The sequence below is a fragment of the Centrocercus urophasianus genome, unplaced genomic scaffold (genome assembly GCF_019232065.1).
Source record: "Centrocercus urophasianus isolate 14NV4802_14NV808 unplaced genomic scaffold, USGS_Curo_1.0 seq_10, whole genome shotgun sequence".
Lineage (NCBI taxonomy): Eukaryota > Metazoa > Chordata > Aves > Galliformes > Phasianidae > Centrocercus > Centrocercus urophasianus.
Genome location: NW_024884142.1, coordinates 59312040 through 59337560, shown reverse-complemented (window position 1 = coordinate 59337560; position 25521 = coordinate 59312040). Strand labels below are relative to the sequence as shown.

Here is a 25521-nt window from a genome sequence, read left to right as displayed (position 1 = left end):
CCTCTATATCTTCAATATGGCACTAAATAAGTTGTTCTTCCCACTCTATCTTGTTTGTCGCACACATTTGGAAAAATTATTTTGAGTGTCTAAAAATTCCTCAGCTTCTTTCTATTCTGATGCATGGAGGACTGTCTCACTGCAGTGGAAGTCATCTATGAAACACAGCAAAGAGAATTCAGACCTGCAAAATAATAGAGACTGCAGAGGAGGATTCCTCAGTGATGGGTAAACTCATATGCTTTGTATAGATAAGAAGTGGATACTATGTTACTCAGGTTTGTAGAAAGCAGCCTCCATTACCCTTGTCTATAATGACAGTGTTCTTTTCTTTTTAAATGTTGCTATACTGTCATGGAGCGTATCCATTGGTTCATCATGTTGAAAAGTTGAGGTGATAACAAATAGTCAACTGAAATTTCCTTTCCTGACTGCTGGCACAGAGCTGTGGTACTGCCATTAAGAACTACAACCTACTGTAGGGAACCTACTTTAGCATGATTCTGTGACTCTAGAGAAGTATAAGCAGAAAAGGTTTATCAGTTAAAGGCATTCTTAGAAATCTCGATGTCAAAACATGTTCAAAATACTGCAGTTGGCAAAAATTAAAATACTCCTTAGGCTGCTATGAATCATGTCATAAGCTGAATTACGTTCTGGCTTTAGAAGTAAAGGATGGACGGGGAAAAGGCTATACTTAAAACTTATTCCATGCTATGTCTATTTCCATTGAGGTTCCTCCTGAGTTATTATGGACCAAGTGATGCACAAATTTTAATAGATGACAATGTTGGAAAAAAATGTGTGTGAACTATGAAGAAATTGAAAACATTGAACAGAGACTGTGCAGCTATCACCATTAGCTGGATTTCACAGTGCATCGTGTGTGATAGATGGGCCAAAAATTCTTCTTAGGGGCAAGGATCTTGTCAACATTGAGCATATTCTCAATCCAGCTGTTATTATTTCATATAAGTCAAGGACTTGAAAACATTTTTCTCTGGTATCATCAAGGTGAACCTGTCCTCCCAGTGTTCTCAAAGGAATCTGTCAGAAGTTCTGAGTTTGCTTCACCCACTTCTTTAATTAACATAAGGTAAAGTTTGGAAAGTTGCGTTCATAGAACACCATTGTGTGGCTGAGAAAACTAATGATCTTTTTCATCAGTGCCTGTGCATCCATGTACTTACCTCTGGACCATATCTGTCTTCACCTGACCTTTCACTCTCTCCCTCGAAGGGTGGAACCCTAGAAATCCTCTCTCCACAACTGCTCACAGAATCTCCAGCACCTTTTGATCTTTCCAAGATCATTTTTCAGATTAGCTGATGTCAACAGATGGGCAAGGATAGAGCATGCTTCTATGAGTCACAGGAATTTTTCATTCATGGTGTGTCTTCTTGCTTCTGAGAAGCAACAGATCACCTAGTGTGTTTAGCATATTTGGCAGGAGGAGTTTTCACTCTCAGGTTTGTCAATGATTTTCGGCTCATTTTTAATTTGTTACTAGTTTCTTCAATGCGTAAGTTCCTGCTAGGGAGTATAAGTCTCCACATACAGTGACCTGCCAAATTCTTCCCTGCAGAGAGGCAGTTTTTTTTCCTGGGAGAAACTTTGTCTCAGTGAGGTTTCTCTTACCACAGATGTGTCTCAGCCCAGCTACCTCATCCTGCACCTCTCCTTGTGTCACTGAGATTATCTTGCCTTGTAGCTCCCTCAAGTGCTTTTCCTTCTGCTTGGAAAACTTGCAAATGTAGTTCAGTTGGATTGATGCACCGTAGTCAGTGTACTAATGGGTTTGGCCCTGACCTTTCAGATTAAAGATCTGACATGAAAAATAGTTTTGCTGGTGATGAGTGCCCTCAGTGTTCCATGCTTCTAAGCACCACTATCCGTATCTCCTGCTGTACCCCACCTTCAGATTTCCTAGTGAAATTATCTCCATTGTGTCTTTTCTCTTTGCTAGCTACAGATGATTATTTAGGCAGCTGTTTTCTTAGTCTGTTGTCCTGCCCACCTAATTCTTTCTTGCAAGACAGAGAGACTTTGTTTCTGAGCTCTGAACTCAGACTGGTTGAACTATCACTGAGAAAGGCGTAATAAGCTGCAGACTGCATCCTGACAATTAAACATTTTAGTAATAATATTTATTTAAAAGATAGAGCTACTGCAGGCCATAAAGATGGTTTATAAAATACTTGGATTGCTATAGCATAAGAATCATAGAATCATGGAATCACCACAATTAGAAAAGATCTCCAAGGTCATCCAGTCCAGCTGCCACCTACCACCATTTTTCACTAAACCATGTGCCTTAATACAACATCTAAATGTTTCTCGAGCAATTTCAGGGTGGGTGACTCCACCACCTTTCTGTGCAGCCTGTCCAGCACCAGACTACTCTTGCAGAGAAGAAGTATTTCTAATGGCCAACCTGAATCTCCCCTCGTGCAATTTGAGGCCATTTTGTCTAGTCTAGGACCAAACACTTCTGGTCCTTTGAGCCGATAAGGAGCTTGTATTTTTTTAAGAAGCAATACTAATTTTCAGTCTTGCTGAAGATCACTGTATGTGGAAGGCTGAGATGGCTGTGAGGAGAAGACTTCAGCCTCTTGAATAAAAATTATGTTAATACATAGGTAGCTCTGAAAGGTGTGCTCCTATTTTTTTCTGTGGAAACTACAACAAAGTGTACAATAACAATTTGATAGAGCAGATTCTCAAGTACAAAGCAGTATTTTTCAACATAGTCACCAACATTATTATGCATTTTTGCAAGCAATGACTAGCCTGCATACTACACTAATAAACATCTTCACTACAGGAGTTGATTTGTTGTCACCAACGCTGAAGCACACCACCCACTGCCTCACTGTGCTCTTATCCACTGATTGGTCTCCATAAACATTCAGCAAGCATCAATGAATGTCACTGGGTGCCACGTTTCCGCATGGAGGAATTCATCTACGCACCTTTGCTTCATCCTCATTTCCATTTCAAATGCTGTTCTATCAGACTACCCCTCTGTTGCCATCTGTCCCACACCAAAAAAATGTACTAGAATATTGATGGGAAGGGTCAGCCTCTTCTGCCATACCATCAATGTCCATCTCTGACATTGTGGGCAAATGTTATAAAATGAGAGGCGTTACTTTCTGAGCAGCCCTTGTATATATTCCATAAATATGTGGGATATGCATTTTTTAATCTTCATAATACGTGCATTAGTGTGCAGTGAGCCATATTTGAATACTGTTAAAATTTTGACAGGAAACATAGAAAAGTCAGAAAATATGAAACTGACATTTTGTCATGCAGTTATAATTTTCTTTCTCCTCAAAGTCATAAACTGAGGTTTCAGAGACAGATGTTGTAACTTTCAATTGCCATTGCCTTTGGTAGAGATTCCCAAGGTAATTGCATGGCAGCGTTGCCTTGTCATTGTCAAACAAAGATTTGAGTCTGCTGTAGATTGTTGGTTTATATTCTGTAAATTCAAGACATGGGATTTATCATTTTCTGTTTGTGAAGTGTAGCTGAAGGATTACCTTTGGCAATGTAATATTTTTATATGTAAACTCACAAAGTGAGGCCATGCCCACAGCTGATGATGCTGAAAGACAACATTAAAATACCAATTTGCTTAGGTTATTACATCCATTGCACAGAAGAATTCTCAGTTTTCAGCCCTCTCCCTTTTGGCATCTGCCAACAACCCTGTACCACCCTTTGCACATGACAGCCTCTGGTAAACTTACAGATGACCATAACATCTGTTCCATTTCATGCCCACTCTTAGACACGATGGGGCTAGGAGCACAGAGGAAGCTTTCAGCTCAGTGCTGATATAAATAAAAACAAAAATTGCCTTTGCACTTCTATATGCAGCATACTTTACGTAACCAGGATTTTCAATCACAAAAGAGCTTATCCTGACCGCTCCTAGAAATGAAAAAGAATACTTGGTAAATAAAAAATAAAAAATAAACAACAAACTGTGGCTAGATCTGCAAATGAAAGATTAAGCTACAAATGGAGATTTCATTTTCCATTTACTGTGGGTCAAATGCAGTATAGGTTTGAGGTCCTACTATCACCTTCCACTGTCAGGACTCATAGGGTACCAGACAAATAGTCTCATCCTCAGGAGCTTTCTGCCTGAGTTCAGTCAATTCTACATAAGCAGCAAGTGCTCCGCAATGCAGGGTGCACTGGTCAGGCTGTGAGGAGCCTCTCTGTGAAACTCAGACAGAACTCATCACATTTTGAATTTTGAGAAATCTTTCTTCATAGTTTTTAGATTCAGATCTCTGAGGCAGATATGCAGCAGTATTTTCTTCTTCTATTTCTCTTAGCTTCGATGAACTGAAAAGAAGCTGAGAATATCTTACTCAATATATAGCAGAATGCAGTACCTTTGCAAATATTGTGCAGGTAATAGTTACTTACACTAAACTTTTCCCACGTTACTCAACATGCTTTGGAGAAAGTTGGGAAGTTCAACTAAATATCAGTCATTGTCCAGCATAGAATTTTCCATTTTATGCCATTTCATCTGTCAGAAAATAAAATTACCCTTGTAATGTTCTTGTTAGTGTGTGATCTTTGTAATGAAAATTGCAAAGCTGCTTATTACAGAGTAAATACAGTGCTCTTCAAGAAGTATTTATCTTTCAGAAGTTGAAAAGGAGGAGGATGATAGTGCTTTACTTTTTTCTCTCTATTTGTTTACTATCCTGATCTTTTTTTCTTCTGTTTCGAATTTCAGATAAAAGCTTTTAGTTGTTTGTTTTCATGTGTTAGTTCCCAATTATAGGGTTTCTGACTATTTTGTTTTCTTCTCTCATATCTCACACAACACCTCAAGGAGTCTATAGCTCCTTGGTGATCCTTTAGGTGATTTTGCAGTGCAGTACAGTGACTGCTTACTGGCAGGATGTGTGAAGCACACTGCCCCTGGGGCAGCAGTGGGGCTGACTGAGCCATGCCAGGGTCAGAAGGGTAACCAGGGTCCCGTAGGGTCAGCAGTCACATTGTAATCACTGGGCAAGTCTCAGCACAAGGGCAAGTTGTGCTGGAGTCAGGAAAGTTAGATAGACCCTGGGAGTCCAAGTTGATGGAATGTGCGTCCATGGCCCAGACTTGGCTGCAGTGCTGCAGTGTAGCTTGAGTGCAAGAACAGAGTTAACAAACTGTTTCAGTGTACAGACCTGTCAGCATGATACTGCTAGCACTTTCCAGTAAGGCTTCTTAGGAAGGAGGGATGGCATAATCTGGAATATACCAGAGACAAAGCAAGCCAGGTGGTACTGGTCTCTCATCCGCTGCTTTTCATCTAGCTGTACTGCCTGAATAGTTTTCTGGAAATACTGTACCATCTGAGCACTTAGTGGAAGTCATAAACACAATTAAGACCTTAGGAACTATGAGGAAGAGCTAATGACAAAATGTTATTTCTCTGTGATAAAGCAAGAGCTCATCCTCCTTTGTACTGACCAAGTACAGTTTTAGTTATTGCTTCTCAGAACAAAAGTACTAGCCATTACTTAAAACATAGAGCAACAAAGAAGACAAAAGGTATGGAATGGTTTCTGTACAACAAGGTACTTATTTTTTGTTCTGACAGGGGACATCTCAATGGAGAAGTGGTAGAGTTTTCTAAAATCATTAGGGGAATGGAGTAGATCAACAGAGATTTATCCATTCTGGTTATGTAAGAACTAGAAATACCTACAAAAATAAGGCAGCAGATATAAAACAAGCTAAAGAAATTCATCTGCTGCAAGTTAATATTATGGAATCTATTGCTTGAGGATACTGTAGATATTAAAAGTATTCAGGGTTCCCAAAGTGATTAAATAAATTAATGGAGGAGTCCAAAGTTGTCTAGGTAAGATGATTTGGTGATATCCTGTATCTCAAGATGTCCATAAACTGCAGTCTGTAGATTAGTATAGCATACAGAGACATTTAATTCTTTTTCTGTTTCTCATATCTTCTCATGGTTTCACTTAACTTTTCTCATAGCTTCTGCTACTGGCCTGCACCAAACCCAGGATCCTGTAAGAGATAGATTTTTTGTAAAGTTCAGTGCATTTGTTTAGCTATAGTACTTAGTGTTTGGTCCAGCTTCTCCCAGACTAAAGATATCACTTCTTTCCCAGAATCAGTAAGAACTGGAAGAGGACAAGGAAGCAGGGTGATTTCTACCTTTCATTCATTGTAGATCTCGGTGTTGTATCTGTGTCACAAATATGTATTATGTCCAGCCTGTATTGTGAAGGGCACAATTCAATCCAATCTTTTTTTGCTCTTGCTGACCTCTCAAAGATTGTTTTACAAGCATTTTCTAGCAAACAGTAGTGCTAAGGGCAACTGTTCTACAATATTGTCAAGCCTATTATTTTTGTGGCCAACACAGATGGATTACTGAGACCTAAGTTTGAACACAGTTAACTTTTCAACTATTTAGATGGAGGATTTGCTCAGCTGGAGAGAAAAATGCAGGCAATTATTTCTAACACTAGGTTTCTTCTTTATCTAATGTTCAATTTTCTCAAATACTGCTGTGTCTTTTATCAAGAAATAGAGGCTAACTGGCTTGGAAAATCTAAGATAAGGAGTCTTTGATGCAGGAATAATTGGTTGTGGTAGATTGGGCCAAATTAGAATGGTGCTCAGCAGAATTGTCTACTGTACTGTGTGCATATCACTTATTTCAGCCACTTCCATCATATTTTCCCTTGTCTCTACTTATTTATTTAACTATTTAATATTGATATAGTTGTTGACATTAGCTTACTTTCCTACATGAGACTTTCCTGAATAACAAAGACACAGTATTAGTATTAGCCTGAAACATAAAAATGTCACGTCCTCTAAGATTATGCATAGGCTGTCTTTAAATGTTAGCATTATCCTTCAGTTCAGTTGTATCTGCAGACAGAAGATTGAAAAAAATGCAGACTGACACTGTGGTGCATTTTTTTTTTCACTGTAAATATTTACGTTTGTCTTCAGATGATATTTTCCAGGTGCAGAAAGAAGTTAGGCAACTATTATTTGAGTTGCTGGAAATTTAGTTGATTAAGCACCTGTCATCGATTCAGTTTTATAACACAACTTTCTAATTCCATGGTGATAGTACAGAAAAAAATATTCTATTTTTCAGATGTTTGGTTAGTTGGTCTGTTATCATCCTAGTGAAGGCAGAGATGGTCCTAATGATCTCATGTGTGTTGTATTCCCACAACCCACTCTCTATCAAATTCCAAAAGTAACAAAAAATGAAACTAGATAATGCTCCATAACCTTCAGAAGGGAACAACAAATATATATAATGAAAGGGGGAGAGAGAGAGAGAGAAAGAAGATGTGCACGCGTACTAAAGAATTTGCTGTAACAAAGTTAACTTTCGCTCTGGATGATGCAGTCTACTTGATGGCAACCACGCTATTGTCTCTTCTCTAACAACTGCTACAAGGGGGGAGAAGAATTAGAATGAGTAAAATGGACGAAAAACCTTGTTGAATGAATGTAGCATCGTGTCACATGCTAGTTAAGGCATACTACTTGTAACCAGTAAAGCAGGGAAGAGCTCTCTAAATGGAAAGTCTCAGGTAGCTGTGGAAGTAAAGCTAGCAAAGTGATCGGTGATGGCAATCTGTACCCAAACATCAAAAATCCTGCTTTGCTCTTTTTTCTATCCTCCCCTGTTTCCCTCAATAGACATCCATCAAACTTCAGTAGGATTTCTGCTGGCCAGTTTGTGTCTTGTAAATTGACATGAGGCAGGAGAATCGCTTTGCTTGGAATCCCTGCTAAATTACAAGAAAACAGGATTTATGCTGCATGTAAACTGTGTAAATCCAGTCAGCTTTTAAGTGGAAACCAATTTTGTAGTGTGTAAGTATCATTGATTTGTTAATCTGACAGTTTTTTAAAACAAGCTGGTGCGGATTAGCCAGTTCTGATTATTTGTCTCTTGCAAGTCATTTTGGTACTGGATAGCTCAGTGACAAAAGCACTAGAAATTAACCTTTGAGGCCTGCCTATAAATAAATTATTGATCCTTAAAAAAGGATCAGATAATCTTATTAAATATAGTTTTCTGGAGCTTGAGTCTAAATCCTGCCATAGAGAATCGTTTATCATAAGTGACAATCTTTCTTGCTGAAGCAGACAGGAGCTTGAGCTACAATAGAAAGTAAATCCTACAGGAATTGTTACAGTATGAAGAATTTCCAGGTGATTTAACAGTTAAGGGATGTTTTGTTTCCTCTCCAAATAATTCTAAGGGCTTTTAGCTTTTATGCATATTTTTATAGCTGTATGCCCAATCATTCTCAGTCAGAAAAAATGTCTCTCTCTAAAATTTCATGCATGATGGTATTCTGGAGCCCAGCATCTTTGAGAAGGAATGAATTTCTGATCCATGACATAACAGACACAAGTAGAAAATACATAGCAAGCAGTATAATGTTGAAAGGCAGAAGTGATACAGAGTTCAGTACTTAACATATAAATGACTGCTCAGAAGTACTCTACAGAAAAAGTAGTTAACACAATGTCAAAAGGTAAGTATACAGGTGGTGAGACCTAGCGTTGTTATTTTTTATAACTGCAACTCAATGATATACTGAAATGCAGCAAAGTCAAGTGAGCATTTTAATGATCAGAGAAAAAAGTCTGAACCTTATGGTTAGTTTCAATAACCTGATTTTTCTGATTTGCAAAAGTGGAGTAAAACAGGATATTCACACCTGTGTCTTTCTGCTGCTAGTGGATGGGGAGGCAGTGTGGAGGCAAGAGAAAAGGGGGATTCCTGGGGAGATCCAAGTTCTGACTTGGTTCATCAGCCTGCTTCAGTGTCAGCGTCAAGGTCAGAGATGTCCCAGTGCTGATTTCTGGTGTCTATATCTGCATTCATAGCACCAAGCTATGTGACTCTAGAATCACACTAAATATATATTTCCAAAATAATTTGGTTCCTAATTAGGAATGAATGGTACAGTCTTACCTGTACTCAAGGGGAAGAAGAAGACACCCCCCAAAAAACAGTCTGCAGTTGGGTTTCATATCTGCAGTTGATGAAACTGGAAATCCTCCACTTGTCTATTCTGATTTTATGTTTATGGCTTAGAGATGCTGTGCCGTTGAAAGAATACAGGAGAAAAAAAAAAAAGATGTAGCAGAGGGAAAAAATGTGCATGCTCTAGATATGGGCTGAGTAATTCGTAGATTAGAAAAATAGTACCTAATAGAGTGTCTAATTCAATAAGGATATATTGAACTTTTGTGATAAGGGAACTGTTGCAAGTTTAGGAAAAAGTCAGACAAGACCACCTAATTACAAGGCATAACATATCTATCTCCGCTTAAGGTGGTAAAGATGAAAGATGTGTGCTGTTGCTCTGGATTAACTCAGAAGTTATTTGTGGCCATGTAAGTAAAGACTAGGAGTATCCTTCAGTGTGGAGCAGCAGCTGTTCTGTACTAAATTGCTAGCTTAATCTCATGAAATTGCTTGGGCTAATTCACTTCAGCGTACCAATGAGTCTGTGATGGCATAATGCTGAGCTATGGGGGTTTTCTGCTTCCCTGTGCACAGCACAGTGTCTGTCCTCCTCTGTGTTCCAAGCCCAGTGCCACTCTTGAGCTGGAGATGAATTTTAACAGCCTTGGGGACTAATGGCCACAGTGCAAGAGCAGCAGCCTTCCCTGAGCTGTTGCAAGATCATGAGGTGACCTAGCCATCATGGCAGCATCCAGGTGGCAGAAAGCACATAGCAAGGATTGTGTTTCCTCCTAACGAGAGGGATAAGATGAAGTCAATCCATACATCAGCACAATGACTAGGCAGAATAGCATATTTCTCATTATTTTGCAGAAATTTGTGGATATTTAAAAATACAAGTTCTTCTACCAGGTGGAAATTGTTCTGTATTCCTTCACTGGTATTAGTGTACCAGTTTTATCCTTTTTATTAAAACATTTATCCCTCTTGATAAAGGAAGGGCACAGTTGACTGGACTTTTAGCTGTACAGTAAAAATGATTAGGATTTGTTTTGTTATTCTCAGTGTTATTTTTGAGGTGTTGCAGAAAGAGTGCCGGGTGTGAAAGCGTTATGTTTATTTTCACCCTAATAAAGCAGTCCCAACAGCCGAGGTTGTGCTGCTTAATTTGTTTCCATGGGATGATATTGTAATTCTGACGTACTGAAAAATTGCCTTGCAGAGACTTATACTGCATTTGTAGCTGAGTGCATCTTTGATATAACATTTGTTATTGTAGTGCTTGGGGTGTCTTCAGAGGAGTAATATACTAAATGAACCTGGCTGAATTATCCCTTTAATGTAAAATAGAATTTTGCATTAAATTTTCAGCTTATTTCAAATGTGTTTTGCCAGCTATTGGTCTGTCCAGGAATAGAGCCAGTATATCAATATAAAATCAGGAAAAAACCTTAGCTCTGTATCTTTGGGGAAGCTCTCAGGTCGTTCCGATTCTTTTTTGTTAGACGAGCAGACAGCATGAACTCCTGTATTTATGCCTGCCTGCCAGGTTTTTTATAGCAGAAACACGAATGACTGTTTGTAATGCAGGATTAGCCTGTATCACAAAATGTTATTGGAATTAGACCTGACTAGAGAACGACTTTTTTTCTGTATTTAACTTTAGATTGTATCCCACATCAGCTTTTGCACTCACAGGATCACTTTTCCTCTTATGTTAGAGTAAATATTGAAAAGTGTATGAATTTTTCTGTATCTGCAGAGATAAAATGAGAGCTGTATACACCCGCCTGCCAGCAAAATGTTAAAAGATTGTACTATGATGTCCTATTAGACCTCAAGACTAGAAGGACGGTTTGTCTTGAACACAGGCATTTTTCATAATTATGTTGCCTGCAGGGTTACCACCTGCCCTAATTTGATCTGATTAAGGTAAATGCAAAACTGTCCTCATTTCAGAAGTGGAACTTTGCCATGTTCCATCACAGAGAACGATAGTGCATGCATATATTGCTAGTGCAAGGGAGAAAGAAAAATATTAGAATTAGGTAGCAATTAAAATTTCATTTCCATTACTAGACTGCAGGTTACTCTTTGGCAATTAGCTCATTCCTAAATATTTTTGAAATGATTTTCTGTCATGAAAACACAATGAAAGAGAGAAAATCCTAGCCATTCGTCCAGAGATGTCTGTTCTATTCTGTGAAACATAATATATTCCTTGGCTGTTTTTAAATTATTTTTTGGTTGGATGGATTTATTGTCCATGAACACTTATTTTTAGAGTAGCCTAGGCTTGCCATGTAGTCTGAGTCATTTATGTAGCAATTTAAATAATTCTCTAAGCTCTCAGTGAAACAGTCTTACAAATGCTGCACAGACCAAAGGTTTTTTGGTATTTTTAATGTACTTTTTGTACAGAATGACATCATATCCCTGGAGAAAAAAAAAAAAAAAAGGATTCCAGAAGTAGCAAGAAAAAGCATTGTTTATGGGTCACTGAATATTGTTTGCCATTCTCTTTTCTCCGGTTGTAATTTTCTGCATGCTTATGCAAGTATAGGAGTAAGAGAATGAGACCTGCACGTGTACATCTTTTTATTTTTTTCAGATATATTTTATACTTGGCATATTGATTTTCCTTTACTGTGGATGAAAAATGACCTTTAAAAAAATGCATTTTAGTATAATTTAGCACTATTTTGCAATTAAGGAGTGTGTTTGTTTTCTGGCATCTGACCACATCTTTTTTGATTGTACAATGGGTATTCTGCATTACATAGCCTGCATAGTAACTCACTTGGTATTACATGAGTGAGAGAGAAATGTACTGCAGTGTGAATTGCTGATGCTGTTCTATTTCTGAATATCAAAATTAGAGGAAAAGAGTTTTCTTAATTTAAGTTTTAAGGGAGAAAAGAAAAAATATTATCTGAATTTTATTCTCAGCACTAGGGCTTTACAATGTACTTCAATTTCAAGCTGTCGTCTGCAAAATGCCAGTGTGAACTTTGGTTTAATTTCAACGTAGAAATCTTCTAGTGATTTCTACATTGCACCTTTTTAATTCTAGCATTCAGAAATAAGCCTCTTCAGAACTTGTCCATCAGTAGCTGACAAATGAAATTCTTCTACAGGTTGTGGGTTTAGGGTTTTTCTTGCCTCGTGTTGACTTTTAATCAGGAAAAGTTGGGTTTTCCCTGAGAAGACAGTCTCCTCTCTTATGTAGTCTCTAACACATGCTGAAAGCTCCTGACCTCTCACTTGCCTTCTCAAAAGGACTGATCATCATCAAAGGCCAGTGCTAGTATGAAGGTGGGAATTTGAGAGAACAGAGTTTGCTTTGGAGATTTAAACTACTTTTTGAATAAAAGATGAGAAAGCCTTTCATGAATTGAGCTGATTGAGCTCAATTCAAAGAACATACTATACTGAGAGTGAAGACTTCCTTTCAGCCCAGATCCCTGCAATAAGATTTCCATGACCAAGTTTCACATGGCAGAAGGTAATATGCCTTTCAGAGGAAGTTTAGAGCAAGTCTGCTGTATCTCAACTGAAAAAAATACCACCAGGGTTGTCTTAGAAGTCTCAGACTTGGTGATTTTCTGACTCTTTGATGTTATAGTAATTGTAGGATTAACTTTTGCTAATTAAGGAGCTTTAAAAAAAGAAATTATATTTCTGTAAAAGCTACTTAAATTTGACATGTCAGTATTTGTGCTGAAAGAAGGAAGTCTTTTTATTTCTGCTCTTCAACCTGCTGCATTTGAGCAGTAAATGTCCTTGTTCAGTTCTCATTACTGGTAGACAGTATAGCATGGATTTCATTTTGTTGCAGTAGTTCAGTATTCACTGTCTTCACTGACAACTGCATGGGTGAATTTACACCTATAATTTAAATTGGAGTATTGAACAACCAGATGGTAGACTATTAGTCAAATAAGTTTGCACTATGGCATGGTTGCCATGAAGTCTTTGACTATTGGGCAACACTGAATTTCATTTTAGAAAATCCCCTTCCTGAGACAGATTCTTTTAACAGTTCATCTTATAGTGGTGCAGCATATAGAAAACTGGCAAAAATAACAGTGCTGGCATGCTAGCATTGTGCAGCTCTTTACAATTCAGGTTTGGAATGCTGTTATGAGCAAGCATGGCTTCTTCATGTATCATCTTATGCAAAAAGCAAGCAAGTAAACAAGTTCTAAACTGAAATGGCAGGTCAATATTCCTACTGATATTTTCTGTTGTAAAGATTTAAGGAAAGACTCTGGGAGGAAATTGCTAACATGGTTCATTACTTTGGATCATTTAGCTTTAAAGCGTCATTAAAAACCAGTAGATTCACAATGAAGGCCAAAGCTGTGTGCAATGTGAGACAGCCAGGCCAACAGATTTTTCTCTAAAGCATCTGAGATGCTCTGTTTGCCACCAGTAGTCAAATTTATGTGATCCTGTCCCATCTCTGTTGTAGTCCTTTTGCAGATTTTTTTGCACTAATGCTTCAAAAGAGCAAAAATACTTTTTGTGTCGTTAGAGGATTTTGAAGTTAAGACACAGATAAAACAAACATGTTCAGCTGGGGAACTAAAATCTCTGGTAACTGTCAGAAATTCTGCCCTGGAAATCAAGCTTTTATGAAACTTTTCCTAATATTAGCTTTAGTAGCCTTTTTGGTGGCAAAATAATGTATAGGCTGCTTGTTTGTTTGTTTGTTTGTTTGTTTTTGCTGAATTCAGCTATTGGAAGTCTGTCAAGACAAAAGAAAATGATAATACTGTTTGGCAGACCTATAAATAAGGGCAAAAGGCTATTTAATTCTGAATTTTAACAGCACCTACATAAAGAAGCAAGCAGACTTCTTATTGTAGATTATGCTATGCAAAAAGGGCACTTGATCTTTATTGTGTCTTTATTGGCATACAGTCTTTTAAACAAAATATTACATTTCATATATAAACCCATCTTCTTGGTAGAGTGAACACATGCAAGCAATATTTACTTATTTGTACCTAAGCTAGTTTGCTTGAACTGAAGAACTCTGTATCTAGAGACTTCAGAAGAGCTATAGGAAAGACCTGAACCATGTTGACCTGTGGAGATGTAAGCCAGATGCCAGAATTTCGTTGTTTTGATTGTTTTGCCCTCTGTTTTAACATCAAAAAGTGGCAGAGCTGAGCTTTGCAGACTAAAATCATACCTGTTGACTTTGGAAGGACCAAAGTCCATACTCATTACTTCTGAAAATGTCTCCTTTTATATATTTTTTTTTTTTTTTTCCATTAAGAATCTTTATTATTTAAACACTAATTCATTTCAGGTTCACATTTCTTTTACTTTACTTTCTGCTTATCTGGAAAAATATCATCTGGTAACAGATGTTTTCAAATAACTTGTACAATCAAAGAACCCAATGTGACTTTTTAGTTTCCAATTTTACTGAATATGTTATTTCCTACACCAACTGGTGGATAGTATCAGATATGTAGGTACCAAAAGGTTGTCTCCAGATTAAACCCTGTAGTCAGTATCATATTTACAAAAATAAAACAAACAAACAAAAAATCAATAATCAGGTGTTCTAGTATGCCCAACAGGCAAAATGCTTGGAAGAATCATGGAATTGCTCAGGTTGTAAAAGACCTTAAAGATCACCAGGTCTCTTTGACACGTATCTATAGCTAAAGCAGATTCCTGAGAAAAGTTCTGTTACCTATAGATAAGTAGGAAACAACCCATGCATCCATTGAACTAAACATCATTTCCTTTTCTTTCTTGGTGAAATATTCTGCCTGAACCTCTCTCTATCATAATAGACCGTCAAAATAGATATTGGAAGAAATGTGAGTTAACGGGTCTGAGAATTTAGTTTACTCAAACACATAATCACCACTGAGAATTCGGAAAGTAAACAAATAAGATATTTTATTAATAAATGAAATCAGTAAGTAAACCTAGTGTTTGCAAGCTGATTTCATGAGAGAGTTCTGAGTCAGACTTGCAATTTTACCATTAATGGTGGTTAGCACCAATTCGTCTTACAGATTGTGTGCCCACATGAAATTTGTGCATTTTAAGATCTGCATTTTTAAGGCTTGGGCCTTGACGTGCAAAATTATTCACAGAATGGTTCTGTCACTTTTATTTCTTTAAAAATTAAACCTTTCTTATACAAAACATGGTACAAGTAAACAGTGTAAGTCTAGAAAGTAATGAAGCTTTAAGCTTGGTTACATTCAAAAATTATCTGGGTAACACTTCAAAGAGAAATAAAGTCAGTAACTTACTGTTTACAAAGATATTGTTCATTAAGATTGTAAAGAAAATTTGGAAAAAATTTGAAAATAATGGTACAAATTTGAAGAATCAGTGGGAAGACATTTCCATACTTTTCACAGTACATAAGTACAAACAATATTCCAAACATATGGCTTATGTACTTATGTTCCGTAAACTAAGTAGTTGATATTCTGCACAATTTTCAGTAAAAAAAATTGTGCATTCCAGACAATCTCTTCAGCTTTGTGTTTCTTCATGTTCACATAACTTCAAAGATGAGAAAAGGTCACCTGCAACATCCAAACATTTAATTAATAAAAATGCAGTGAACAGACATCTTGCTTTGAAATTGTTGTCTGTTCCCATGAGAGTGACAGTACTGTCACCAGCATGGGATTGCTTTTCTCTGGAACAGACTCTGACAGTATAAAGGCTTATTTTTTACACCAATATTCCAATTAGTTGAACAGGTTGGAAGAAACTGAGAAAATGACAGATCAAACAAATGCATGCTAATTGTGGGATTTCAAACCTGCTGAGTCTTGTTGTGAGTTTAAGTCTCCTCTGACTCCCTCTTTGTGTTACTGAGTTACCATTCCTGTTACTATCACACAAAATGGAGAGCTGGGCTCTTTTTGTTGTTCTGCTGCCCTCTTATTGAGCAGAACTGGCTGTGCTGTACTGTGCCTAGCAGTTGAAGTTTGTTTGCGGGCTCACATAGGAGCTGGCTGTGCCCTGGAAAGGGACCCTTTGTAACAGGCACCTCAGAGCTGCATACTTCCTTTGCTACTTTCCTACACACATAGTCAACTACAGGACTCATCACTGCTATGCACTGGGCAAGCACTGCCCTTCAAGTGCTGTTTTGCTGAATATTTAGAATGTATACTTTTTTGAATGTGAAATATTGTTCTTATTTGTGATCATCAAATATGATTCAGTGCAATCAGAAAAAAAAAAAAAAGGCACACATCCTTTAATTTTCTAAGCACGTGGTTATTCTCATGTATTTGAAGCATTTTTCAGTTGCAAGCTTGGTTTAGCAATTAGTGCTGTGGAAAGACATCCTTCGAAGGACACTGATAGATGTGCTTACACAGTTACATTCAGAACTGAAAAAAAGGCTATGCACTTTTCAGAATTAACAACTTTTGGCACACACATAAAATTTAAATAGGAAAAATGGAGTTATGCTGTGTTCATAATACAAGTGCTCAGCTTAGTGCAGGGAGCTAACTATTGTGGAAAACTTACATGCCCAGTGCATGTGCAGAAATTATTTGGTTAGGGACTGTTGTGCAGAACCAACCCATCCAACCATAGAAATCCAAAAGTTAGTTGTATGAAACCTAATCATCTTAAGACTCCACAATCAATGGGGGGAAATGGACATCTCCTTTGTGTCTATCTCATACAGAGACAGTTACCCTTTGAAAGCATATGCTTCCTTTTATTGAGTATAAAGGAAGTGTGCAATGAATAAATGGACCTTGGATAACTAATATTTAGATGTTTAAATTCCAAGAATTGAATCTCACCCAGCTGTATGGTTTCAGGAAAGATGAAACTTCACAAGCAAAGAGGGAAATGGCGCTACAGATCTATGATTGAGGTTAAGACGTAGGGTGCAGTTGTAAAAGAGGAGTGTATCTGCCTGTGATCAACAGATACTGAAGACATTGGGTCTGAGGAGAATGTTCACCCCTAGAGATGAAAAGTAGTACGTTTATCATCAACATTCTCTTCAGTTTTATGAAGATCACCTGTTTCTTTTCTTGGGAGTTTATAGTTTAGAATCTCTTGCTTCAAATGCCAGTGAAGTGCTGAAGCCGTCCAGCAGTCCATCAGAGCAGGGCCAGCAGCTCATCCCCTACCCCCATCCTACTAGTGGCAGGGCACTAGGCACCCCCCTGAGGCCAAGACCTGGTCTCTTGGGGAACTGGAGCATTGCTCTGCTGTGGGCTCATGGGGGGATTGGAGCTGGTGGCCCTGGGCTGACATGGGGACCTGGGCCTGGGGGTGGGTGGCACAAGCAAGGCTGGTGGTATCCTGTGCCACTGGTGCATACGTTGGCTCTCCCAACTGTATTTGAAACTGCTGTCATTTTATTGTTTTTATATTGCTAGTATATCACAGAATCATAGAATGGCTTGGGTTGGAAGGGACCCTAAGGATCATCAAGTTCCAACCCCACTGCCACAATCAGGGCTACCAACCTCCAGATCTGATACTAGACCAGGTTGCCCAGGGCCTCATCCAACCTGGTTTGAACACCTCCAGGGACAGAGCATCCACAGCCTCTCTGGGCAGCCTGTTCCAGCACCTTATCATTCTCTCTGTAAAGAACACTGATTTAAGTTTTCCTTTGCCTTCTCGACGGAGAACATAAACCATACAAAGTGATAATTTTAAGTAAAAACAAAGCCAGAAGCTAGTTCTGAGAGAAAATATATATATAAATGTGAAGAGTTGGGTAATTAAATTGGTGATAGTTGGAATCACAGTTTAATTACAGTTTGAAAATGTATGTTCAGAGCTGTTCAAATCAAGGGATTTGTGCTGTTAGGAGACATTAAACTGGCCTTCTTAAATTCTGCTTTTTTTTTTTGTTTTGTTTTACTTTTCTCACAAATGTACATTCCCTTATAGGAATGGATTAAAAATGTCTTTGTGTCCTTATGAAGAGAATACCACAATGTAAATTGTAAATGTACAGTTGTAAGCACCATTTGGAGTGAAATAATAATGCAGTGTGGGATTCAAGCAACAATAAAATGGTTAAAACAAATAATCTGGTATCTGATAGAACACTTAGAAAAAGTAATAATCTTTAAGCAGTGAATAAAAGCTTAAATAAAAGGAAAGAAGTTGCTTGCAATGGGTTTATAAAGCTACTAGGGCTTTGAACTGGGAATCACTTTTGTGACTTAGTTTCCTGCTTAGATTCAGGCTCATCCTTAAACCGTAACATTAACATAATGAGCCTTATCCCTTTGAGGTCAGTTATGTCACAGGAAAAAGTGGTTATAAATAAAACCTAAGGATCTGCATCAGTATTATATTTCTTGTATCTTATTCTGCCTCTGTAGCAGGCAAAAGCCTGTAACAGCCCTTGTAGCCAAGAACATATGAAACATAGAGGCTTGAATGTCACTTGAAAGAGGGAATTAATAAGCCCTTTAGCTGTCATTTTATCAGTCAGCAGATGTCCTCAATCCTGAGTTTTGGCTTCTGATTAAAGGCAATTGTTCATGCCTATGGATCATTTGCTTTTAACGCTCATGTTTAATTGTTGCTGGTTTTTTTCTGTATTTTCTTCTTTCTGTTTTTGTCTATATTTTTGCTTGTATGTGTAGAGATTTCCTGTATATCTGTGTGTTTTTCAAGTAATAATTGGGAGAAGGGAAATGAAAGTTTTTGATTAATTGTTTAGAATATTGAATGTAAGGGTTTCTATCCTATGGAAGACGTATAATTTAATACTCAAAGCATCCTATACAAGACAGCAGAAACCTTTGAAGTACAGATTGTTTATTTCACATAGCAAGTACAGGTTACAAATCAGAAAGAGAAAATGCATTTTTCTTGTAAGCCTTCAAATGCAATTTGCCAGTGAGCCCAGTGGGTACGATGCTTAACTTGTAATAATTTTGAAGTTCCCATGTATGTCTACATCTACATGTAAAAATCAACAAAGGTATGGTTGTTTCTGTGGGTGTGATGAAAAGTATTTCCTAATGGTCTTCATTAAAATAGGTATTTTTTAAACTCTTTTAATTTATGGAATGGTTATTTTCCTGTAGCCTTTCTCTCTAGTGCAGGAACTTAACATAACTCAAGACTTCTTCAAATCTCCCAGATCTTTGATGAAAATGGGTTATTTTACAAAGGTCTGCCTACAGAACAGAAAAAAGCTTAAGTAGAATCACCAAGATTGGAAAAGAAAAGATTACCCAGTCCAACCATCTGCCTATCACCAATAGTTCTTAATAAACCATGTCCCTCAACACAGTGTTCTTGAACTCCTCCAAAGTCGGTGACTCTACCACCTCTCTGGGCAGCCCATTCCAGCGTCTGACCACTCTTTCAGAAAATTAGTGTTTCCATGTATTTCCTAATGTCAAGCCTGAACTTCTCCTGGCACAACTTGGGGCCATTCCATCTACTCCTTTCACTAGTTACACGAGAGAAGAGGCTGACCCCCAGCTCACCACAAACTCACTTCAGGTAGTTATAGAGAGCAGTAAGGTCTCCCCTGTGCCTTTTTTTCTCTAGACTGAACAATCCCAGTTCCCTCAGCCACTCCTTATAAGACCTGTGCTCCAGACCCCTCACCAGCTTCGCTGCCCTTCTCTGAACATGCTTCAGGACCTTGATGTCTTGCAGGGAGGGAGCCAAAATTGAACACAGTACTCGAGGTATGGCCTCACCAGTGCTGAGTACAGAGGGACAATTGCTTCCCCACTCCTGCTAGCAACACTATTTCTGGTACAAACCAGGATGCCATTTGCCTTCTGGGCCACCTAGGCAAGAAATAGGAAATATCAGAAATATATCCAGAAATATCCAAAAGGAAAGATGTTTTTATCTTATTTCTTCTATTATTTTCCATGCGTCTTCATTATTTCCATTTTTTCCTCAAATTATTTTTTCTTCCAATTACTTCTGCAATGTGAGTTTCTAAAAAGACAGCAAACTTTTAATGTCTTTCAGTATAATTCAGTATCACACACATTTTGCATTTCTGAACTGATTGCTGCTGAAGTCCATCTTGCCAACTGTGACATGATTTTTAAGTCATTTCCCTTCTTTGCTAGTGACTTATGTAATCATCTTATGAGATCCAGTAGAAGTCTGGACTAAGAAAAAATTGGAAACTGGATTGGACAAATCTGAAAATTAGGCTATTCTGTTGGGAAGAGAATGTGTCAGTAGCCAACCAGTAACAATAATAAACATATGTATAGATGCTCATATACATTTAACAATTTTTTTTGTAAATGTCCTTAGTTCCAAGTGTTTATAAGAGAGATAAATGGAGAAAAAGAGGATACAGGTAAACAGTTCATCTGTAGGCAACTATATAAATCATGCATGAAGAGAGCAAAATGGAATGGACTTCTCGGAGAAGCAGGCATTTGTGAAATATGATTTCAAGGAGTAGAGAAAAAATCTTTGCTAGGCAAGAAAAGGGGAACTTTCCCATCTTAAGGGTGGGATTACAAATTGGGAAGGATAAGAGTGGAAGAAGATTTGTAGAAGAATCTGAGAAGGCTGAAAGAAGCAGAGACAACTATAAAGCAGTTCAGCTGTTGGAAGAAAGTTAACATCTGAGAACGGTTATCATGCGGCATTATATAAAATCAGTTGTCTGCAACAGTTAGAAATTCCTATAGAAGTGTACAATCAATGCAGATGTTTTCAGAAAAAAATATATATGAAAAAAAAAAGCAATAATTACGTAGGATCTTGAGGGTGAGAAAGAGGAACTTTATTTTAGGCAGTGATTTTTTAATCTGACCACACAGGGACTGTGGTCATAGAAAATGAGAATAAAAACCTACTAATGACAAATCACTCTGAGCTAAACTTGCACATTCAAATATATGCATATCCTTCTGTGAGGGGATGGAGATGGGTGGAAAGGATAAGGATATCTTGGGTTTCATTAAATGGGAATAAAGTAATATTTAGTGAGAGATAAGCAAGTAACAGAAAATTCTTACAATATGCTTAACTCTTGACTGCCTTTTAAAGGGTTTAGTGATGGAGTTATGTTGATGTTGCATTTTCCGTATGTACCTTCTCTGAATGAAAGTAGAACCATTTCCAGCAAGAAGTGTTTAGAATATCATTTAAATCAACTCCCTATGTAGAAGAAGTTAAACCACTGAAATACTCATACTGTTACAAATGTGTCCCAAATAGGGTTTTTGCTTTTTTTAGTTATGCACTTGCAAGTATAAAGGCAATACCCTTTGTATTCCTAGCACAGCCATGCCAGCAGGAGTTGTGAGTGAAGGCCATGCCTCATTGCCTTTGAGTGAAGCCATGGTGCTGATGGAGATTTCCTGACAACTGTCTCCAAATTCATTTACATCTTTTTAATAGCAGTCATTAAGTGTGAGAGGTAGCTGTTCGCACTTGCATCAGCAGAAAAACAGGTTGATAAAAATTTTAGTTCCTCCCATATTCTGCTTTTAATTCCTTTTAAGGAATTTTCTCTGTTCACAAGCAGATGCTTCAATTTATAGTAAGCAGAATAAAGCCCAGATTGCTTTCACAGTCTGCATTTTTATCCCTTACCAAACTAGTAGTGCACAAGAGTGTTAAGCATGCTTGAGTTTCATCACCAGGCAGGTAATGACAGTCTGAACAGATCAGTAAGGTGCATGTCGTGTAGCAAGATGTATTGTTTCTTACTGGCTGATACAGATGTAAAAAATGTTTAAACTGATTACAGAATTCTGGCAAATCTCTCTCCTGCCTGTGTAGTTGATTTGCGTATCATACTTGTGGGTGACAAGTGCATATATGCGTTCGTGTCTGGAACAGCCAAAACTGAAGTGATCTGTGGCACCTGCAGAGACTATCTTTCAGGGAATCAGGGAAAGCCTTTATAACACTCAGAGCTGAGTCCAAACATGGTACATGAATCAGAATGCAGCTTTGGGCAGCTCCAAGGTTCAGGTGTAAGAGCTGCTTTTAACCAACCTCTTGGGTTACACTAAGAGGCTGGTAGTATCTGGCAGATGGTGCTGCCCTTTTCATCTTGCTTTTTGTTTCTTGTCCTTTGGGGAAAGGGCTAAAATATACAGAATATAACCTTTCTACGTGTTCTTGGTAGCATGCTCTGAAATGTGGAGGGATTATTCAATAGACAGTTTTCAGCATTCTGTTGCCCACAGAACCATGGCTTATCTTTCTAATCTTCTAAATCCAACATAATCTGTATATTCTATCCTCTCTGTGTGTATGTATCTTATTGCTGAAACTGCACTGAGAGGAAGTTCTTAAGTGGCTGTATTTGTTTCTTTCTGACAGCTGGCTGTCCAGGCTCCTTGATTAAAGAGGTTCATCACTTCAGGATTCTGGGAGAAGAACAGGTGAGTAAGAATCTCAAAGTTAACATCTTAATGTCATGAAAGATAGACACTAATGAGACAGTTTTGCCTCTTTCCAGAGAAGCAGAGTGTGTCTCCTGACCCCCAATGACCTGAAATATGGGGGAAAATGCACACAGGAGATATATGTGCAATTTTTTCTTTTAATTCTATCCATCAGCCTTGACAGGTTATTAATTGGTACATCTGCTATATGCCACAGCTTTTCAGCTTTAGACTTCAGCAGTAAACAGGCTCTCTAAAACAGCAGATAGACAAACAATCTGACTAAGGGACTGAGATTTACAACTGTTTTGTATTATCCATCTCTTATTTTTAGCCTACGGAGTCTTTTAGAAGAATGTTTCTTATTCATAATTATAGCTGCGTTTTACACTGACAAAGCTGTTTCTATACAGAGACCTTACAAAAGCATGGGAGGTATGCTTTACCACAGTCACAAGATGGTCACAGTTAATGTTTTATTAGCAATGAAATCGATGTATGGAGATATTGAGAAAATAGCCTTAAACATTGAGAGGCAAGTTAAATTGTCAGATCTCAGTGCTTCTGAAATTCAAGTTGTCAGTGTCTCAAGTATCTTTCCTACTGTACTGTTATGAAGCCTAACTGCCTACCACAGAGTTGCTATATGTACTTAGGGACCAGTTGCCTGAAAGCTCAGCATTGGTGTGTTGTACCTCAGAACATCTGCTTCCATTAAGGAACATAGCCCCAAGAGTCTTACAGGAGGTTATATGAAGTCTATGACAAATGCAGGAACATGTCCTGAAATGTTAATTCAAAGTCTGATAACTTAGCTGTTAGATCAGATTATATTGACTAGAACACCCTGTTCTTTCACCTTTCCTTTTCACTATCCTACAGGCATATTTTTCTTACAGTTAGGACTGCTGGTACATTTTCCAGACTTTCAATTTTCTTCCACCAGTCCCTCACTTCAGATGTTATAGAAAATCAAGCATGTAAGTCCTCAGGGACTAAGTTTCTTCTTAGCAAGAAGAAAGCAGAAAGAGCAGTGTGCCAGGATTTGTCTGACAAAAATGGAAAAAAAGACAGAAAACAGGGTAGGCCAGAAGAGAGACAAAAGTCTAGTGAGACTGAAAGTTCAGAAAGAAGAAATAGAAGAAATAAAGACTGGGATTGATGGGGCTGACAGACTGCTGAGAACCAGCTGACAAATGGAGAGCAGAGCCAGATGAAGCTTGAGGTTACTGGAGGGATGCGGAGCTGGCTAGTCAAGAGTCGCAGGGATTAGGATCTGACAAGGAACTGGGACCAAGAACTGGAAGGGACCAAGTACAGAAACTTGCTGGAAGAGACTAGTAAGTAAAGGAAGTATATAAATCTGTATGTAATGAGCTGTCAAGTGGTGAAAATAAGTGGGCTAGGAGGAAAGATAGAGATATGAATGCAAAGTAGGAAACAGCTAAATGAAAAGACTGTGAGTAGGAGTGAGAGGTCTCAAGCCAGACACAGATAATTCCACTGGTAGTGGTCTGAGTAGTACATCCCAGCCTTGGTAGCAACCACTGACAGAGCAGTAGAATTTAGTTGATGAACTTTCTGTTGTGGGTTTGTTGGGGTTTTTTTTCTGTTTGCTTTTTAGAAGCAGAAGTGGTAGGCATCAAGATGAAGGCTTAAAGAGTTAAGACTGCAAATCTGATGTTAGGAGATGTCAGACTGAAGACTTACCAATGTAGTCTTTCTTTCTTTATTCCACTCTCCTACCTTTACATCTTTTCAGTATTGAACTAGATGATGTTATACATGACTGTCAGAAGTGAGATGTTATGTAAACCATGAGGAACCTTAAAAGAAAATTATTTTTTGCCAATGATAAGAAAATGATAAGAAAAGTCTTGAAGAGAGTGGAGAATTTTAATGAAGTTTTGCTAATCAAGCAAATACTATATTTTTGCCACTCAGAATATTTGAGGTATTTTTACTGATTTTCATAATGAAATTGCTCTTATTTGTAGTGACTACACTTGATTGGATGAAAAACTTTTGTTAGCAAGCATTAGGAGTGTAAAAATACGCAGCTAGAAAGATCCATTACAAAACGGATCAGACCTGTGAAGATTTGTCTTTCTTTTAAACTGGCTGCACTAACAGGTTATTCAGGTACAATGATTATCGTTACAGTCTTAATAAGTGCTTTGTGAAGTAGTGAACATTGCTGTGCTACTTGAAATTTTCTCTGAACCCACAAAGGCGTGAAGAATATTGCAATTATGTTGTGTATCTATAAAAGCTTTGTTGTCTTGAATCTAGTGATGACCACAGTAGCTCTTGTTTGAAATCAGCGTGGTCTTTGATAGTTAAGGAAAAGTAGGTGCAAAAACAATGTTTAAGAAAAAAAAAAAAAAAAAGAAAAAAAAAGCCTAAAATGCATCTAAATGAAGAGAGGAAGGAATTTCAGGAGAAAAAAAAAATTCTAATGACCTCTCATATTTTTGTTTTGTATTTAATTTTTTAAAGGACTTTTTTTTTCTGTTTCAATGCATACTAGATAGAAAATTCATAATTAATTATCACGCTGTTTTATTTAGACTAATTAGAATTTCAGCATTATCAATCAACAAATCTTTTCTTCAAATCCAAGCAACGGTCAAGGAATAACAGAGGCAGGTTACTGCTACATGTCGAAACTTGATTTATTTTTAAAATGCTTATGTATTTAAGGCCAGATTATAAAAGCAGAATGGACTATTGTGATAATCTTTTCTGATCTCCTTTAGAATCCACATTACATGAATTTCTTGGATTAATTCTTTTTTAAATGGGAGTACATTGCTGAGAAAAACATCCATTATTTGTTTACAAATCTCTTAAAAACATTAAATCCTATTATACCTTCCAGCAATGGAAGATAAAAATTGCCAGTCTCTTTTCTCTCCACTACTCTACCAGCACCAGCACCTTTCCTACTTTGCGTAACTGCCATTTCTCAGTGTCCAAATATTTTATATTTTCAGTTCACTTTTTTCTATCAAAAGGCAATAAGTGAACATACAAAAAGAAAACCAAACCAACACTCAAATGTATGAATGTGACTCAGAAAGAGTTATCATACCCCTAAAACAGATCTCAACAATT

At 37.6% G+C, this 25521-nt stretch overlaps 1 protein-coding gene across 1 annotated transcript in view; it reads left to right on the top strand.

The window, feature by feature from the left end:
• Nucleotides 1-25521, top strand: part of PRKN (parkin RBR E3 ubiquitin protein ligase) — a 685723-nt gene that overhangs the window by 540350 nt on the left and 119852 nt on the right. The window contains exon 8 of the mRNA XM_042820470.1: nt 22340-22401. Within this exon, the coding sequence (XP_042676404.1) occupies nt 22340-22401 (62 nt within the window). The remainder of the gene's footprint in view (nt 1-22339; nt 22402-25521) is intronic.